The sequence below is a fragment of the Oxyura jamaicensis genome, chromosome 20, assembly GCF_011077185.1.
Source record: "Oxyura jamaicensis isolate SHBP4307 breed ruddy duck chromosome 20, BPBGC_Ojam_1.0, whole genome shotgun sequence".
Lineage (NCBI taxonomy): Eukaryota > Metazoa > Chordata > Aves > Anseriformes > Anatidae > Oxyura > Oxyura jamaicensis.
This window is the reverse complement of record NC_048912.1, coordinates 10,289,872-10,309,120: the sequence shown is the minus strand read 5'-3', so window position 1 is coordinate 10,309,120 and position 19,249 is coordinate 10,289,872. Positions and strand designations below refer to the sequence as shown.

General features: G+C 48.3%; 1 protein-coding gene across 2 annotated transcripts in view; it reads left to right on the top strand.

Moving 5' to 3' along the window:
- The window catches only part of PMEPA1 (prostate transmembrane protein, androgen induced 1), a 45,106-nt gene extending 27,910 nt beyond the window's left edge, over positions 1-17,196 (top strand). Inside the window, exons 2-4 of one of the 2 annotated variants that reach the window (XM_035343918.1) lie at positions 6,645-6,799; positions 11,108-11,161; positions 11,270-17,196. In XM_035343918.1, the coding sequence (XP_035199809.1) occupies positions 6,645-6,799; positions 11,108-11,161; positions 11,270-11,815 (755 nt within the window). In that variant the 3' untranslated portion in view covers positions 11,816-17,196. Of the gene's footprint in view, positions 1-6,644; positions 6,800-11,107; positions 11,162-11,266 lie in introns of both variants that reach the window. The other variant, XM_035343917.1, reaches the window with a different exon arrangement.
- Positions 17,197-19,249: the final 2,053 nt, after the last annotated feature.

Below are 19,249 nucleotides of genomic sequence, written 5' to 3'. Positions count from 1 at the left end.
GTGCCCCGCTCCACGGCACCGCGGGCGCTCGGCCAGGATCTGTTGAATCACGGCGCTGAGTCACCGCCTGCACCAGGCTCCATAAATAACCGTAGGCGCTGCTCTCCGCGCCCCGCATGGCGAGGAGCCGGAGCAGCCGCCGAGGGCTCCGGCAGCAGAAAGCATCTCAGCACCGCCGCTGCCTGAGGGAACAGCGCAGGGGGAATCCCACTGCCACTCGGCGCCGTGCCCGTGGCACCGTGCCCCCGGCTATCCCCGTGCCGCCCTGCGGGAGCCGTGTGCGTGCCCCTGGGCTTCCCTGCTCGTGCCCCGTAATTACACCCTGTCCTGTTGGGCTCCCCGGCTCTGTGGTGGGGTCAGGCACCTCGTGCAGTCCCAGGAGGACCTCATTTCCATCGTTTCCCACAGCCAGCCATACATAACCTGAACATCCATAATCCTTAGGTTATGGCTTTGCTGCTAGAGCACGGAGGGAGAAGGGATGCAGCGGCGTGCCCGCCAAGCTACACCTCTTGGTATTTCAGCAGGCAAGGCATGAAAGCCTTACCCTTTCTGCCCGTTTTGTTGAGGCTTGCTGGGCTGCAAGAGGAATCTGCACAAAACCGTCCCGTCCAGCCTCGGTGCAGAAGTTGTTGTGTGTCGGAGGCAGTGGAAGCTGGAGGTGAAGGTGCGGTACTCAGAGGGGTTTCTGGGCTGCTGCATTAGGCACTTACGGGATGTTTCTCTGGGAAAGTAAGTGACATTTAATTAAAAATTGTGCCTGTGTCCTGTGGAAGATGGCCAGTCTTGAGATTGTCGTGCAGGTGGGTTGCAGAGAAGGGGGTTGCTACCTCAGGTCCTGGGCTTTGGGGAGCAGTTCCAGCCAGCCAGCCCCCTGTGGGATGGCACCCAGCTCTGTGCTGGCAGCAGTGAGGTCGCAGGGATTTGGGGGAAAGCGCTATTTCCGCAGCACTCTGAAACTTTTGAAATAGTAAAACCTGTGTTGTTCCCCATTGCGTTTGTCTTTAGCCTCATGCCCTCTTTACTCACTTCCTTTTGCATTTTCTTACCACTCAAATTTACACCAGTTTCTAGATCAGGGGAAGCTGCTGGAGTTACAGCTGGAGCCAAACTTCAATTTTCTGCCTTTGCTGTGACAGTGCTGCTGTTGAGGGGACTTGGAAATTTCCCCTGTAGCAGCAAGGCTGCACTCACCAGAGCCATTGTTTTCCAGTTCTGGGGCCGTTCCCCCAGCCCCAGCTTGGCAGGGCTGCCACCCCCCTCGGGTGGCAGGGGACAGTCCTTCGGTGCCACAGCCCCTCTGTGCCCAACACACGGAGCGACCTCCAAACAGGTTCAGACGTCTTTTCCTGAAGAACACAGATGGAATGAGTGATACTGGGACTCTGGTAGGAGGGACAGTCACGGGAGCATCCGGAAGCTTAGGTGCACATCCCATCCTTCCTAGGCAATCATTACCTGACGGTTAATTAACTGTCAGCAGTGAGATACCTCGCTCTGTTCAGCTTGCGAGCAGGGCTGCATGGCCTCACTCTGGGCAGGTGATGGCCAGAAGACAGCAGCAGCAGCAGCAGTTTTTCCTCCACACCCTTAGGAGGATGTTTCCACTGGTCTGCTTGAGCTTGTGATCAGGCTCATCCTGCCCAAACTGTCCTAGCAATCTGCTTCAAGTCAGAAGTAAAGGGTTTTGAAAGATAAAAATACCCCGAGGAAGTGAAAGCGAACATGGGAGAAGCAAAGTGTTCTGCAGGGGATTGTCTGCTTTGTTTAATTTTGTTTCAGCAAAACAGCTGCAGTTTTAGAATGGTTCACCACAGCATTTACGATTATTTTTTTAAAACTTAGGAATTGTGGCTAATGCAGCTCCATTTGTTCAGCTCAGCCATTATGTCCCGAGTACTTTCATTTCTCATCCCTTCTGATGTGATACCAATATACGCAGAAATCATAACTGTAGCTTACAGATAATTGCTTTGACCTGGGGTGTGTATTATACCTGACTGAAGGCAGAGGTCTTCTTGGCTCAGACCCTGTCTGAAAGCTGTGCTGTCCCTGTGTAAGTGATAGCTGGAGCATCCGTCATTACCCCAGTGAAGTGCAGGTGTCCTTTTTTTCTCTCTGCACTCCCAGCGGTGCTTCGGAGCATTCATCTTCAGCAGTGATGCCCTACGCGGAGGGAAGACCGTTCGTAAAGTTTACAGTAAGCATTTTATCACCTTCAGTAAGGCATAAAAAGTAAGGAAGCACTTTTAAAGTACCCCACGGCCTTAGCTGCCCCTGGCCGCTGTGCGCCCTTGTGCAGGCAGGGGCTGGCACCTCGGCGCTCGCAGCGTGACCACTGGCTCCAGCAGCTCGCCCTCCTGCAGGCACGTTTAGCAGCGTTAAACCCACCAGTGCTGGCATTTTGTTTGCATAAAAGTCAAGGCGCTCGAAGCTTGGGTGCACCTTTCTGCTTCTGCTTCTGCCCAGCCCTAAGCGTGGTCCTGGGGGGCTGCCACCGGCGTGCCCATGGGATGCCTCCGTGCATTGGCACCCGCAGCCCCCAGGGTTTTGGGGTCTGTTCTCAGCCCCACTGCAGGCTGCTAGGAAGCCCTCGTCCGAGGCCACGCTTGCCTCAAAGCAGCACGTGAGTATCCAAGCTCGAATGGGCTCAATCACAAACACCCAGCCTCAGGACCGCGAGTGTCGGGGAAAAGGCTTGCTTGCAGAAGGGTTGCGTGCGTGCTCACCCACTGCAGGAATTGCAGTGTCTAGACGGAAAATACAGAAAAGCAGGTTGTGTCACTTAAATGTGATGTCTGAACCTGTTAGTTTGAAACGTATTCTGGAGTAAAAATTATGCAAAATTAAATTAGTGTGACCTTACTTTGCATTCGGAGGCTGAATTTGCCCATCTTGTAAAGCCTAGTGCGTTTATAACACTTCCCTTGGGGAAAATTACAGAGAGAAATGGAATGAGGTCTCTTCTAATTGAAAAGTGACAATGATTAGGAAGCCAAATACAAAATGTGTTGAGTATTTTTTTTCTTGTTTTGTTGTGTGTGTGTGTGTTTTAAGAATACCAGTAGAATTATAAATTATGTGCTTTGCAGTTTGGCTTGTTTTTCATTCCCCAAAGGCTTTTTATTAGCATAGCAGCTGAATTGCACTTGTATAATAACATATTAACTCAAAGTTTGTTGTTTTTTTTTAATGATCTTTCTTCATTAGTTTGACTGAGCTGCTTGGATAAAATCTTACCGAGCATATCCAGCTTTCCAGTGTGGTGTGTTTTATTTTTTTCCCCTCTGAAAATGAAGCCCATGCAGACAAGTTAAAACAGAGGGAGAGCTGGCAGAAACTTTGATGCCTCAAGTGGGTATGAGTCTCTTGAAACTTGAAAAGCCCCAGTTGTGCGTGGAGCTTTTTTGGTTGCGTTTGATTTCTTTTCTTTATTTTCCTTTGTTTTTTTTTTTGAAAGGCCACGTTGGGCAACATGAGTGTTCTTGCTGGGGCGATTAAAGCTCCTCTCAGCATACCTGATGTATTTATTCATAGGCTCCCATGCTGCCTTGTTCGTTTGGGGCTGGATTTGGGGGCAGAGGCTGCCCCAAACTCTTCCCTGAGCACCCCCTGGTGTGGGGATTACAGGATCCTGCTGGAGTTGGCTGCCTGGTGTACACCAAACACAGCACGGGGAGGAAATCTTCACCTCAGCGACAGCAACAACGGCGACGTCAGGGCAGATGTATTTGTTGTGGTGCTGGCTGAGCGTATGGCACCAAAACGCTCAGATCCTGCCTGTGGTGCTGGACGGGGTCAGGTGTGCTCTGCGCAGAGGTTGAGGCGTTTGCTTCCCCGTGCCAAGGAAGGAAAATGGAGACGAGCACGGCCGTTGTCGTGACAGGGCCAGAGCCAGAAGATGGGAGCTGATAGGGTTTGTCATTCCGAAGTGCTTTGCCAAACCCGTTTACAGAATGTTAATTTGCAGCTTAATTGTCCTCCCCCCTCCCACAAAGCAAGATATTAAAATCAGCCTTCTATTTATAAAGCCAATGTGATTGCTGTAACAGATGAGATTCGCGCTGAAATGCCCCAGTTCAGAGCTCAGCACGCAGTGTGTCACCCACAGCGCTGGCTCCTGGGGTCCTGGGGTCCCAACCCCTCCAGATGGGCACCTCGAAGGGGTTACAGGGGGAGATGGGCGGGGGGGAGCCCCTGCCCACCAGGAGCCTTCCTGCTGCTCCAGTGCCCGCTGCTCCCGGCAGCTGTCGTGCAGTGCCCCAGTTAATGGGGGTGGCTCCATCCCACCCCGTGCTTCATTCTCTGCTCATCCTGTGTCGGCATGCGTGCCAAAGACTTGGTTAAAGCCTCTTGTAAATAATGTATATATTCCATATATTTTCCTTCTCCCTCTCTTCTCATCTCTAAGTCCCTGCCACTGCGACCCCTGGCTCTTCCAGAGGGCCAGAACTTCACCCGTGTCACCAAACTGCCCTGACCGTTTTGGCAGGACTTGGTTCACTGAACATGCCTCTCATTCTAGGAAAGGCACTTTAATTTATAACCGCCATCCTCTTGTTTTTCTTCAGAAATGTAACTTTTTTAACAAGAAAGGAAGCTTTCCATCACTGGCCTCGTTTATTTTTCCTTGCGCCTTCTTGCTGTGGCCAAAGCACATGTTGCATTTAAGGCTAAATTGACTCATCCTCCTAAATTCTTTGGTTGTTGTTTTTTGTCCTTTTTTTTTTTTTTTCCTTTTCTTTAATGTTTTTTTGCACACAGCCTGAGGCCGTTACCCAGGGAAGGAAAGCAAGTGCAGAAACCTGCCTTGCAAAAGCAAATCAGCAACAACAAAAATTGGAAGCAAGGGGCTCGAAGCCTTCAGCCTGCAGAGATGCTCTGCAGTTGCTCCGGAGGCTCGTTCCTCTTGATAGGGGATGGCCACAGATGTGACTGTGGAACAGGATGACCCCTCCCTCCATCCTTTCATGAGCCTTGTCACTGTCCCCAGGCTGGGGACACGCGGTGGCATTGCCACTGCCCCCTGCTCCAGGAGTGCCTGGGCAGCCACGTGCCCAGCCCCAGCCTTGGTCCCATCCCCTCCTGTGCTCGCAGGGGCCCTGAGCTGCAGGTGCCAGATACATTTCCTGCTTTCAGGGCATTGCTGGGCTTTGGGAAGGGGGTGGCTGGAGCGGGTTAAACATTTGGGGACCTTTTGGGATGGTGGGAAGTGTGCCTGCCTGGCGGCAGAAATAGCTGCTGTGTAGCAGGATGGACTCCAAGGTAACTGGCAGCACTTACCACCTGGGCTGTTTTCTTGACATTTATTTGCTTTTACTGGCACTTAAATGCCACCTGCCAGGAGAAAACTTTCCATTAAACAAAAAAAATCTGCCTGACTCAGCAGAAGCCACCCCTTGCAGTGGGAGCAGTGCGGTGCTGCCCTTGGGGGCACCGCCAGTCTTCCTGCAGATGTATTTATAAATAAAACACAGGGGGCAGCATCCCTGACAGCTTAAGGCGCAGTTCCCAAAAGTGGATTTTGTAGCTGTTCCTACCGAGAAGCAGACTTTGAACGCCCAGAGCAGTTTAATGTGGTTTTCCCTGGCCTTGGCCCTTCCTTTGCAGGGGGCACGGGGAGCACTGGGCTCTGCAGGCACGAGGGGACTCGGGGGCAGCATCTGCTCTCTGGCTGCATGGAAATAATTACCTAGTGCTGTTTTGGTCTGGGGCACTCGGTTTTATTTAGCCTCAGTGAGGTGTGAGGAATTATGTTCTTAAATTTTAGGAGTGTTTATTTGTTTATGTGTTTTTATTATTGCTATTTTTTTTTCCTTTGTACTGCCGAGTGTCTCTGGAGTTAACCGGCCAGGCTGTTTGCGCGTTCTTGTTTGTTTGAGGATTTTTGGCAGTTCTCCTCTGTGCCAGTTCACACCGCTCAAGCTGCCGCTGTCAGCTGGCCGAGCCCTGGGCAGCAATGCCGCAGCTCTGGTACACGCTGGCTGCCGGAGGAGGGGTAACAGGAGCCACAGTCAGCACCCAGCGGTTCCGTCGGGCTTCTTTTGGAAAACCACGAGGTCTGACGGTGACGGACTGGTGCTGGGCAGCGGGCTGCTGGCACCTGCAGCTCCCCGGGGCAGCAGGGACGTGTGTCTGGTGCCCCTGCGTGCCGAGGAGGACTTGAGTCCTGTGCTCCCTGGAGGGAGGAGTGGTGGTGACAGGAAGAGAACAGCGAGACTTTAGCTGAGTTCCTGCTGAATTAGTTCATTATGACCGATTACACGTGGCTCGTGGCCCCACAACCTGGGTTCGGCACCGAACCTCTGCCACTTGCACCTAGCAAACTGCAGATGGGAGCGGCAGCAACGGGTTTGGGAAGTCTTGTCTGGATTGCAGTTTGGAAAAACTGTGCCTTGTGGGGCACGTCTAAAGATGCATCCTAGAGACTGTTCTGTGGCACTGAAGACATGAATTAATGTGTGTTTTTTTATGAAGTAGCTGGGCTCGACGCATGCAGAGCCCACGTATGTGTGTCTGGGAGCGCTGTGGGGGAAGGATGCAGCTGCACTGTGTCACCGGCTGCTTGGCCAAATTCCTGCTTCTTGCACTCGATTAAGTGCTGCTTTTTCAGGTGGCTCACAATATGTCTCTCTCTCTTGCAGCGGAGTTGGAGTTTGTACAGATAATCATAATCGTGGTGGTGATGATGGTGATGGTGGTTGTGATAACCTGTCTGCTGAACCACTACAAACTCTCTGCGCGATCCTTCATCAGTCGGCACAGCCAAGGGAGGCGGAGAGATGAGAATCTGTCATCAGTAAGTCACACACTGCTCTTCTCATCCATGTCTTACTGTCTTGTTTGCCAAGTGATGTGAATTTGGGGAAATGTGAGAGCCAAAGGCATTCATCTCAGTTGCGTTTGCCCATGTGCCACTCAGCACTGCGTGAAGACGCCCTCCAGGTTGGGTCCTGGCATCGTCTTCCCGGTTATGAGGGGCCCGTGTAGGGATGCCTTTGGCTTTTTGGGGTGTTTTTTGTGGTGTACAGTCAGCCATAGCCTCCACTTCTGTCCTGAGCTTTGCAATGTGGACTCTCTGTTAGCAAAGTAACCACGTGAGGCTGTTTGTGGTGTGTCCTGTTCCTGAAACCACCACGTACCATCAGCTGTTGGGTGCATGTACCTTGATATTTGCAGCCCGAAAATACTGAATCTGCTGGCAACTCTGGCTGGAGAGTCCTAAATGAGCATTTTAATCTCTTCCTGCCTTCAAGAGGATGGGGAATCCTGAAAGACCTTCTCCAGTTTCCGTCACAAGTGGAGTCGTGCTGTCACTGCTGCAGTGGAGGTGTCAGAAAACGCCCGTCAGCCACGCGAGCAGAAACCTCTCCAAGGGGATGCTCGGGAGATTCCCCGCGTAACTCGGGCTCTGTGGTTCACAGAAGCCTGAGGAGAAATGTGTTAATTGCACCTCCAACGTGCATTCAAGAGGGAGCCTCTCCAGCCTCGCGGCAGCTGCTGGTTTATGCCGAGCTGGAGGTTTCATCAGATGCAGCAGCTCAGCAACAAGAACCTACAGAGAAAAGACAGAAAATTTTCTTGGAGGGTGAGCGTGTACAGTTCACCGCTGCCTACATGGCTCTGTCTTCCCATGCAGGGATATCTCGTACTGATGTGTTTCTTTATCATCCACCCTGAAGGATCTTAGAGCTCTTTAAACGGTAGGGCTGCCTCAAGGTCACTGCTTCGTGCTCTCGTTTCCAGCCTCGCAGGGCAGGCTGAGCAGGCGCTGCTGTCTTGAGCTGGCCTCCGCGGAGCTGCGCTGCCTTGCATCGGATCCGGGAAAATGATCAAATACTCTGAGTTCCCTTTGATTCCTTTTTATAAAGTGGAGAGATCTAACGTCAGGTTTAATACGTGCACCGCTGCTGAGGGCTGGCCAGCCAGCAGGTGCCCGGCATACTGGCTGTCCCTGCTCCACAGGTGCTCTCGTTTTGTCACACAGGGCACGGAGGTCCCTTGCCGGGTGCTCTGTGCCGAAGCGAGGAAGATGCCAGGTCGGATGGAGAGCTGTGAAGACCCTGAGCTGAATTAAGCTGCCCTTCATCTTGTCAGCTGTGGAGCGCGTGTCCAAAGGCAGCGAGTGCCTCGTGCCCGCCTCCTAAAGCTATGCAGCAAGAGCCCTGTGCCTGGAGCAGCACAGTGTGGGCACAGGAGTTCTTGAGAGTAGCAGACCGTTTTCCCATTTACACCTTTTTTATTGTTTTATTGCTTCCAGAATGTTTCACTTGAAAAATGCCAAAATGCTTCATTTACAATTTTCAAATAAATTCCAGGACAAGCCTTTTTCAAGTTGCCTGTTTTTATTTTCTTGAAATTGAAGAAAGAAGAAGGTTAAAGTGGAAAGAAGAGAAAGTCGTGTGGAGATGGAATAAAAATTCCAGGTTGAAACAAAATGTCTTGACTGTTCAGGAAAAAAATCCTCCTTTTTTTCCTCCCACTAGGCCAAAAACATCCTGGTGTTTTTTGGCCCAATCCCTGCACTGAAACAGCTCTGTTATTTATTCAGCCTTCAGATGCATGAGCAATTAAATGGCTTTTCAGCAGAGATTTACCTCTGCACAGCTGCCAGACCTCTGTGAGGACGCAGTCTTCTGAACCGTTCTCAGAGCTAAGGAGAGGAACACGAACATTCTGTTTTTTGGGGGTTGCACCCGTTATAATTCTCCCTCTTCTCCTGCCCATCTTTGCCAGCGTCATGAAGTGGCAGCCGAGCTTCCCTCGTGGCCCCAGAGCCCTTCTGGAGGGATGGAGAAGACCCTGGGCATGAAGCAGGGAGCTCCTTGCAGTGGGATCAGCTGCAGTAAGGATCTTAGAGGTGGCTCGTTTCAGATTCAGCACAGCGTGTCTTCTTGTAGAAAACCTCTCCAGCCTAAATGAGCCTTGGAGGACGGCAGGCAGCGTCTGCGCTGAGCGAGATACCCGTTTGTGTAATCCATTAAACTTGCACTGAACTGGTGTTGGGCTTTTTAAATCCCAAACTTCATTTGGCTGTCGTGACCAGACAGGCACTGGAGCTACAAACACGCTTTTCATCTTCTAAAATATTAAAGTAGTTCATCCCGTGGTCAGAGTGCTGCGAGAGCTGCAGTCCTTGTCCTTTTTTCTCGTAGCTCAAAAATTACAACTGAAGGAGAAATTCATTTCCCCAAAGGTGTGGGTTTTTTTTTAATGTGGTTCCTGGTAGCGTGGAATTTTTGCATTGCTGCACCTGTTTCTCAGTCACAGCTCTATCAGTTCTACCTAAACTGTCTCCTTGTAACGGGCACCTTTATTTTTCAAGAACTGGGAGTCTTCAAGAAATGCAAAAAAAAAAAACTTTTTTTTTTTTTCTTTTTTCCCCAATAAGAATGGCACTGACCCTGCACCCTTGGAGTAATGAGACCCTCCCTCAGAAAAAATGGAAAATATGTCCTCCTGAAGGCTCAGAAACTTAATCTGCACCGCTCAGCTTTGCGATGGGAATTCTCTGACATTACTAAAACAAGTGGTTCTGTAAAAGTCGAAGATTGATCTCTAAAAAGAAATTAAAAAGTAATTTTAGATTCTGAAGCGAGTCCTAGAATACTGGCAGAGGCTTTTAAAGCCATATTGCTCATCAAGACCTAACTTCCATTTTGTAAAATCACAGCTTTCTGGACAGGGCCATTGCTGAAATGAACTCACATCCTAAATATTCTGGAAGCAGAAGGTATGCGAGGAGAGCTGTGAAGCTGGGGACACGGCCAGAACACGAAGGAGGAAAATATTCCTGTTTTCTGCCTGTGAGATTTGCCCACCTAGCTACTGCTTTCTGGCAGTTTTAATCCTGACACTGACTTCATAAAATGAGACACGAGCCTTTACTCAGAGGGGCTCCGTAGCAGTGCTGGAGGCAAGGGGTTCGTGGCTGGGGAGCCTGAAGCTGCTTGGGCAGGGGGGAGCCCCCCTGTGCCCCGGGTAAGGAAGGTATTTTTGTAGAAGGAGACAATATGGTTGGCAGCCCTGCTGCACCTGCTAGGTCCAAGAGTGGCCTTTGGAAGGCATGCTTTATCCTTCAAGGAAAAAGGGAAAAAGAAGAGGTGCCTGGCATTTTCTTTTCCCTGGTGGTAAACCTGTCTGCTGGTGCCAGAACTGGAGATTCACCTGCAAGGGATGGGAAGTGCCAGTGACTGCGGGTTGTAATTAGGAGCCTCCTGGCTTGTTTTCCTCCAGCTTTGTCTCCCGGAGCGATGTTGCTGTATATGAATATTAGCAATATTTAAATATTTTAGGTCTTACGGCAAAAGTGTAGAAGGTGAACTGTGTGTTCGCAGTATCAGCAGCCAATGGAAGGAGGCTTGTTTGTTTGTTTGTTTTGATAACAAATTGCAAACCAGTCCCATGGTTTGGGGGAAATTGGCTTGTGGGATTTTCATGCTTCGGGTTGTTGGCGCCAGGGTTCAGATTGTAGAATCAGGGCTGATGCCTGCAGTGTAGGGAAGCATCTAGACTGCAGCTCCTCGGTCTTTATAAGCAAGAACCTGGAATCCTTTTGGGGAAAAAATACCATAGAAGCATCCTGTTGCTGTATATGTGTTTTTTTTTTTTTTTTTTTTTTTTTTTTAGACAAATCAAAATTGAGCTTAACAGTTGAGTATTCACTTATTCTCTTTATTTTCCCATGATTTCCTGGATTGCTTGCATCCGAATGTGGGTGTGGGTTTTGTTGTGTTTTTTTCATCTTGCCATTAGTTCATGGAGCGTTCTCGGGTACACTGTGAATCACCCCTGGCTCACGGATCCCATACTGAAAAACACCGCTGTGGCATGTTGGAAGCGGGGACAGGAACCTGGTGGGTGGGCGCGGGTGGGAGGGGGAAGCCTACATCTGGGGGAGCGGTGTTTGCTGGTGTCTTTCCCATCATTCATTCTGCGAGTAAGTGACTAAATACAAATGGGGCTGAAAACGGAGGGGAATCCTGATCAGAAGGGGTATTTCCAGTGGTATTTCTGCTCGTACCAGAGCGGGTTGAATGCTTCGGAGTGGGTCGGGGCCACGCGTTGCTGAGCCTGACCCTTGCCTCTCTTCTCCTTTCCCATGCAGGAGGGCAGCCTGTGGCCGTCAGAAAGCACGGTGTCGGGGAACGGGATAGCAGAGGTGAGGGCGCTGCGGGTGCCGCGTGCCACCAACGCCACCTGTCTCTGTGCCATGGGGCCGAACCTCACGGTCCTGCCTCCCTTTCTCTCTTTCTCTCCCCTCCAGCAGCAAATCTACACCCCGAGGCCCAGCGACCGGCTGGCGGTGCCGTCGTTCCTTCAGAGGGACCGCTTCAACAGGTTCCAGCCCACCTACCCCTACCTGCAGCACGAGATCGACCTGCCCCCCACCATCTCGCTGTCAGACGGCGAGGAGCCCCCCCCGTACCAGGGACCCTGCACGCTGCAGCTGCGCGACCCCGAGCAGCAAATGGAGCTCAACAGGGAGTCGGTGCGCGCCCCCCCCAACAGAACCATCTTCGACAGTGACTTGATAGATAACTCCGTGTACGGGGGGCCGTGCCCCCCCAGCAGTAACTCTGGCATCAGCGCGACCTGCTATGGGAGCAATGGCAGGATGGAGGGACCGCCGCCGACCTACAGCGAGGTGATCGGGCACTACCCCGGGTCGACGTTTTACCAGCACCAGCAGAACAACAGCGGGATGCCCTCGCTCTTGGAGGGCAGCAGACTCCATCATTCACAAATCAATGGCCTTGAGAGCACAACCGCGTGGAACAAAGAGAAAGAGAAACAAAAAGGGCACCCCTTTTAAAAATAATAATAATAATAAAAAAAGAAACGAAAAAAAAGAAAAAGGAAAAAAAGGAAAAAAAATCAAGAAAGTTAAATGAAACACTCTGCACTTCTCATTAAAAGAAAAAGGAGAGAGATTGAGAGTTGAGGAAGATGAGCAAAGAAAAAAAAAAGCCCTTCCCCATCTCTCCATGTATAAATATTTACTTGTTATGTCTGGTCTGAATGCACAAGCCTACAAAGCTTGCAAAAACATTTCTTTATTGAGCTGTGTCTAGACGTTTAAAAAGGAAAAAAAAATCAACTGTAGTCCTTTTTTTTTTGTTTCTAGTTGAGCTGTGTGTGAATGCTTTTTTTTTGTTTGATTATTTCACTTAACTTTAAAGACAAAATATTTGCACAAAAACATTTTGTTTAAAGATCTGCAATATAAATATATAAATATATATTAAAAATAAGAGAAAGTGTATGTGAAAGGAGCAGGAGTATTTTTGTATTAGAAGAGGCCTATTCAAAAAAAAAGTTGTTTTCTGAACTAGAAGAAAAATGGCAATTTTTTGAGTGCCAACTCAAAAAGCGTGTATTACGTTGTAAAAAAAAAAAAGGACAAAAAAAACAAACAAAAAAAAAACAAAACAAAAAAAAATCAAAAGCAGGGGTTTAGAGTTATTTATATAAATGTTGAAATTTTGCACTATTTTTTAATATAAATATGTCAGTGCTTGTGTTGGTCAAAGCCTCTATCATGTCTACCATGCAACCATTAAGGGATATTTGTCAAAGTGAAGAACAAAGTAGCTGGAAGGGGGTGGAAAAACGCTAAGGAGGAAACAGCAGCCCCGCGAGGAGCGCAGCGAGCCAGACTGCATCTAACGCAACGCCTTCATTTCCAGCGGCCCCTGCGCGGGGCCGGCGTTCCCTACAAAGTTCCCTACAAAGCAGGAGGAGTTGGTGCGCGTCCGCATGTGAGCCGTGAGGGTCTGGGGAGTGCAAAGGTAAAAAAAAAAAATAAAAATCCCTGCTTCCGAGAGCCAGTAATGGCAGAAGCAGACAAAAATTACTTGATTTTTTTTTTTTTTTTTTTTTTTTTTTTGGACAACCGCTAACTTTTTGGAGGGGGGTGGTGGGGATGAGAATAAACTTCTGTGTCTGAAGGAACAAAGCGTTTTTTGGTTTATTTCTTTCGATGTTGACCTGAAGGGCCCTGCTTGGAGATAAGTCATGTGGAAGTCGATGTGAGTAAAGGGTACCGTGCCCACCAGCCGCCTTTCAGAGGGGGTTTAAATGTCTCGCTGAAAGGCCAAGCTGAAAACTGTGTTGTTCGGGGAAGTCATTTTTGGTTTATATGAAATCCCAAACCCATATGTGGAATGGAAGCGCACAGTCGTGCCTCAAACCTGCAGCTCCCCCGGGCTGCCTCTGGTCATTGCTGTTTTTTGCTTTATTATCCTAGCTAAAGAGGCGTAAAGTACGGTAGATGGAAACGAATCTGCTCCTGTGATGTATTAACTAAAGGCTAAAGAAAAACACTTAATGCTTTAGAAGCAAAAACCCTTTACCTCTTCTGAAGATTTCTTCATTCAAAACGGCACCGTCCCTCGCCCGCCAGCGTCCTCCCCTCCGGATGTCGTGCGTCTTTTAATTTATCTCCGTTTCAAAAGCGTTTGTCTTAACTATGCTATTGTTTACATTTTTTTGTACCGCGTAGATGTCGGGTAGGTGTTTTTGCCCTTGTGGTGAATTTGTACGTGACAGAGCGAGCGAGTGAGGAACCTGAGCGTGCGAGAAACCTGAAGGGAGAAGCCGCGGCCGTGCCCGGGGGCTGCCGGCACCGGGAAGGGCGGGCAGGGCAAGCGCGGGGAGCCAGGGGTTGGCGAGGAGGTGCGATCTCGTTTTCTGCAAGATGCTATCTAGTAGAGTGACATAAATGAAAGATATAAAGGCAATAACTATTGTTTTTAAGCAACTTTTCTATTACTTGAACAAAAAAATAAGCATGAGAACAGTTTTGAAGTTCTGACCATTTGAACAATATTTATATATATTTTAAAGAAGACGAAGAATAGCTGAACTTGAAGTTTGATCATTGTTTTTTGCTTTCTTTTTTTATTTTTGCCTAGAAATAGTCGTGTACCTTCTCAATACTTCAAACCGCTTTTCCACAGCTCTTGAAATCTTCATAGCTTTACAGTCGTGCAACCTAAATTTTGATGACCTTAAAAACTTAAAAAAAAAAAAAAAAAAAAAAGCCACAAAAAGAAGTCCTACAAAGGAGAATAGTTTGTCATGAAAGGTACAAAACTGATGAATTTTTACGAGTTTTTAAAGACGTATCTTTCCTTTATGTAACATGTCTATTTAGTGCCTTATTAACGAAACAGTAACCCTCCCTTTTTCAAGAGGGGAAAAACAAAATCATCATTAGCGTCACAAGTAACCAGCGTCTGGTCTCTTGCTCCTTCGGACCTTGCGTTCACTTTTCCAATTCCTCGTTGCAGCGGGGACTGCTGCCGCCGGCACCGCTCCCCTCCCGGCTGAGCCAGCTCGATGTGCCGAGCCGCGCGCGGTGCTCCCTCTGCCACTTGGGTTCTTGGACTCTTTGTAAGGTAACTTGAATACATTTATGCACATCGCCTACCTGCCCGGGTAGGAAACTGTGGTGGATATTGTAAATGAGATACCAACCAAAAGACAAACTGAAATATAATATCTACTGCCCTCTTGAGCCAAAACGCATGAATAGTGTTGTTGGGTTTTGTTGGGGGGGGGGGTGGGGGGGGTTGCTCTGTGACCTAAACTAGTTTGTTTGCTACAAAAAAAAAATAATGGTTACCTCAGCAGGTTTTGGGTGGAATGTGCATCACACATCTGAAACTGAGTAGTGAGTAAGGAGGTGTCATCGGGACCAGAGGTTGTTAAGTAGCTGAGTTGTCTTGTGGTGTGGCAGTGCTCAGGGCACGGAGCCCCCGGAGGAGGCAGCGAGGGGCTGGAGCTCACGGAGGCACCCAGGGGTGCGCGAGAGGGGCTAGGCATGCAGTGCAGCTCCGGTGCTTTGAAGTCCTTGAAATTTCAACTGGTTCTCTCTCTCTTTCCACCCCCCCATCACCTTCCAGTGTGAAGTCTCATTTCACAAACCTCACCCCAAGCATTGCAGTTCCTTGATCCCTTTCTTGAGTTGCTGGGTCCAGTTTCATTTGCTCTTCCCCTCATACGTGGAATTTAATGAGGGTAAAATGGGATGGGTCATCAGTACCAAACTCCCACTGCAAACGCTGCCTTTCAGCCCGTGTCCTGCACAAAAAACAAGCTGCCACTGGGGCTGGGGGCTCCCAGGAGCTGCAGGCAGCGGTGGGAGGGGAGCACCAGCCCCTCGGTGGGACTTGAGATGTGCAGCCATGTTTTTGCCTTTTGCCTGGCTTCTTTTATTTTTTGCATCCCACTGCTTTGCTGCCCCAAAAACTGTGTTTCCATTGCAGAAAACAGATCTGGGGCCCAGATCAACTCCAAGTTCTGAATGGGTGTTTAGAAATAATGGTCTAGCCTTTTTATTATTATTATTGTTATTATTATTGTTGTTATTATTATTATTATTATTACTATTTAATGTTACTTTTTGCCTCGGGGTCCATTTCTTCCCAATACCCCCGTCCCGTACCGCCACCAAGGCAGAGACTTGGCCATGCACGCAATTGCTGATGTCTCACCTTGGTTCCTTTCAGCCTCAGTGTGGATGTGTAGAGACCCGTGCCGGGAGCTTGGCCCCTGCCCGCTCCGAGGGGTCTCCCCCATCCGCAGCCGTCAGCAGAGAGAGGTTCAGAGCCTTTAAGAATGACTTAGACAAAAGCAGAAGAAACAAGACATTGCTAACGCTTAGCAACCTCTTGTCCTAGCCTGCCTTTTTGCTCAAAGTTTTGAGAGTCATGTTAGCTTTAAAAGGGGTTGTTAATCTTGCAGATGTTCTTAGCATAAAGTATGGTGAACAACACCCTGAACGTGCCACCGAAACTTAATGACCTGGAATGTGAACATGGCTTTTTCAGTAAGGATGGCAAGGAAGAATGGGTTTCATTTGGTTCTGACACTGGTAAAACTTCAGTCCCCTTTCACAACCCTTGAGTTCAGTGGTTTGGAGATCAGCTTTACTAATCTAGTGCATTGTTTCCATACGTGTCACAAAATTCATTCTATCTTAAGTGGGGGTATAAGGAAATCCAATTGCTTTCTGGAGAATTCACCCTTTGTATGTGTATAAAACTACAAAATTGCACTAACTGCTATATTAAAAGTAAATAAATAAAAGCCCAACGTTTTTACTAAGGATTGAAAAAGGACTGAATCCAGATGTGTAGCATTAGCAGTGCTAGGCAAGAACAGAATGAATTTTTAATCTCTTCTGTCTCTGTATAGCTCAGAGATTTTCTATGTACAACACAAAGCTACAAAAAAATAAAAAGTTTTCCAGAAACTGCGCTTCAAATTTTTGCTGTACTATAGAAGCTCATGAAGGACAACATTACGAGTCCTAATTTGCCTGCCTTATAGACACATTTCATTGTATTAATATTTTCTTAAACTTCCAGTTGCATTGCTTTGGCTTTGGAGTTTGTTATAGGCAGTCCTGTATCCTGAGTTCTGTTCGAGTTTAAACTTATGTAAACTATTGACAGCACATGCAATGCAGTACTTATCTATATTTTGCTGTTTTAGTATGAATATGTACTCTGATGCCAATTTACAAAAATCTGTTGTAAACGCTTATTGTGTAACAGTAACCAATAGTGGCAATTATATGTCATTCTAAAAGCTGCAATACTTATACAATAAATTTTACAATACTTTGGAAAATTTGCCTTCACCTTTTGCTTTGTTACCTACAGATCAGAGTTTGCCAACACAATGTAATTTAAAAAGCTCTTCCTCTTTTCTTCTCAAATATTGGAAAATGAATATTCTCGGGTTTTGATATTTGTGTATTTTGCCCCCTTCCTTGTTAAGTAGCCTTCTGAATTACAGGCCAACGTATGTATTGACACAACGTGTTATTTCTTTTTTTTTTTTTTTTTTTTTTTCCCGTGAAGCTGTAGCTGGTTCCTGGTGTATTTGCATGCTAGATCCGTGTGTGTGTGTGTGCGTGTACAATTGTTTTCTTTTGAGTAGATCAGGTGTCGCAGCTTTAATTCCAGAAGAAGCATTCCTGTTTTGCACCAATATTTACAACACATGCGATCCTGCCTTTCAGACAAGAACACCACTGATGGTCAGAAGGTCTTAACTTGAATAATCGTCAATCAACAAGAACTGTGTAGATTGACTCAAATCCTAAGCACAGAAAATTTGTGTGACTTTTTTCTTTCTGAGACTGTGGTCAAATTGCAGTGATCACATTAAAATGATTGAAAACTCAACTGTTTGCAGGGGGTTTTCTTTTTGTGTTTCGGAAGAATTTCCTGGAGATTCACCTGCCCTTGGCAGACCTTGGGTTCCCTGTTGAGAATAAGAGGATCCCCTGCGCTTTGCAAGAGGCCCCTCCAGCTGCTTTGGGTGGCCATGTGGAGGAGATCTGGCCTTGATGTGGGGAGCTGGCAGCAGCAGGAGCTGGTGGTAGTGGAGAGCCCAGCTGGGGGCCACTTTGCCAAATGTCTCTGGTGATGGCTGCAAGCAGCGTAATTGCAGGTTGGGAGCAAGAACCCCAAATCCTGGCTCTGGGCCCCAGGCTGTGCCACTTACCTCCCAGTCACGGTGTGTTTTGTGAACCTCCAGCTGTCCTTGCTGCTGGAGAGCCAGGACTGGGGGGCACCGTGCTGGAAAGAGCAGGATTAGGTTGGAATGCTTAATTTTTTTACTGGGTAAGAAATTGGCTTTTGTTTAAAGTCATTTTGGTGCCTGGCTGCATTGGCGGGGCTCAGTGGGTCGCCCCAGACTCTGCTGGGCTGAATACCCAAATGGGTCTGGTTTGGACCAAAATCACTCAATATCCCTGGGTGTTAAAAGCAGCTGTACAGTAGCTGTGGGGTACTTGGGTTAGGGGACAGCCCCCACCTGCCCTGGGGGCCCCCACAGGTGATGCAGCTTCAGCCTGGCATGTTCCCATGCCCTGGTGGCATCACAGAGTACTTCTGAAGATGCTGTAATGCCAGCTCTGTCACCGTTTGGTGCCTTCCAGTCCATTTACAAAACAGCAGCTGTTAATCAGGAAGCCTTTTTTCCTCCAAGTCCTGTTTGATATGAGCAGAAACCTGCTCACTCCATTTGACCAACTGAGCAACTTACATGAGAGTTCAAAGCTTAATATGTTCGCTCTCAAGATGGTGCTTTATCCCGAAGCTGGGCTCTTAAGGGTTGGATTCCTTTTTCCCTCTGGGAAGGCTGTCCTAGCTGCTGAAACCTGCCCTGCTAGCAGGCCAGTGGCAGGACTAGTTACTGGTGGCTCTGTGCTGGCAGATAGCCTTTAGGAAACAAGACATGCATTTCAGCATGGTGCATGGTCCAAACCACACAAATCACCACCTTGCATGTGGTTGAGCAGGTAATGAGGCCGTGATTTTATCTTCATTGCGATCATCATCATCTCCTCTCCTACCTAGAGCCTGCTTGCAAGCACTGCCATTAACAGCTCTAAATACAGTGGGATCTCCGTGGGGTGGGAAAGTGCTCATGGAAGCTCAGCCCCTACCCTAAACCCACACAGATGTCTCTCATTTCATGCCCCGTGTGTAACACAGATAAAAATTCAAATGGCTTGCTCAGAGCGTAACACCACGGGTGTGACCCCAAGGGACCCCAAAAGGGACCCCAAAGAGCAAGACCAGGAGATTATGAGAAAGAACCCATGTGCTTGAACATCCCGGCGCTGGGGGCAGCGAATGGGGTGCTGTGGGCTCACCGCACATGGTACTGGGAGGCAGCAGGGCAGGGCTGTGCTGGAGCATCCCAACCACTTGCTGTCCTCTCACTTCACCCCAAAATGCCCAACTTGCGCAAGAGGGGTAGTGCCAGCTCCCCAAAGCCAGGCTCACAAGTACTGAGGTAAGAGCAGCCACCTTTCCCCAGGCCCACAGGCTGCGGGGAAGGGCAGGGCTTTGTTTTCAGGCTCTGTTTTGGAATGACGGTTTTTTCATTTTTGGATTCACAGCTGAAACCGATGTCTTCCCACAGAAAATGAGAACTGAGATGAAACCACATTTTCCAAAAGGGATTTTTTTTTAATGAAAAAAAAAAAAAAAAACCTTCAAAAAACCAAATCCAACCAACACAGTGCGTGGGAATGGGCAGAGAAATATTGTTACTAGGCTACCTTTCTGCAGCTAATAAGGTGATCTGGGGACACTGCAGCATGGCTGATTGGCAAAAGAGTATTTTTAACTTAACTTTTTTTTTTTTTTTTTTTTGTAGCTCAGCAGAAGAAACAGTTTTGTGACTTTTGGAAACCACAAGTGGCAAAGGCTTTGATTTT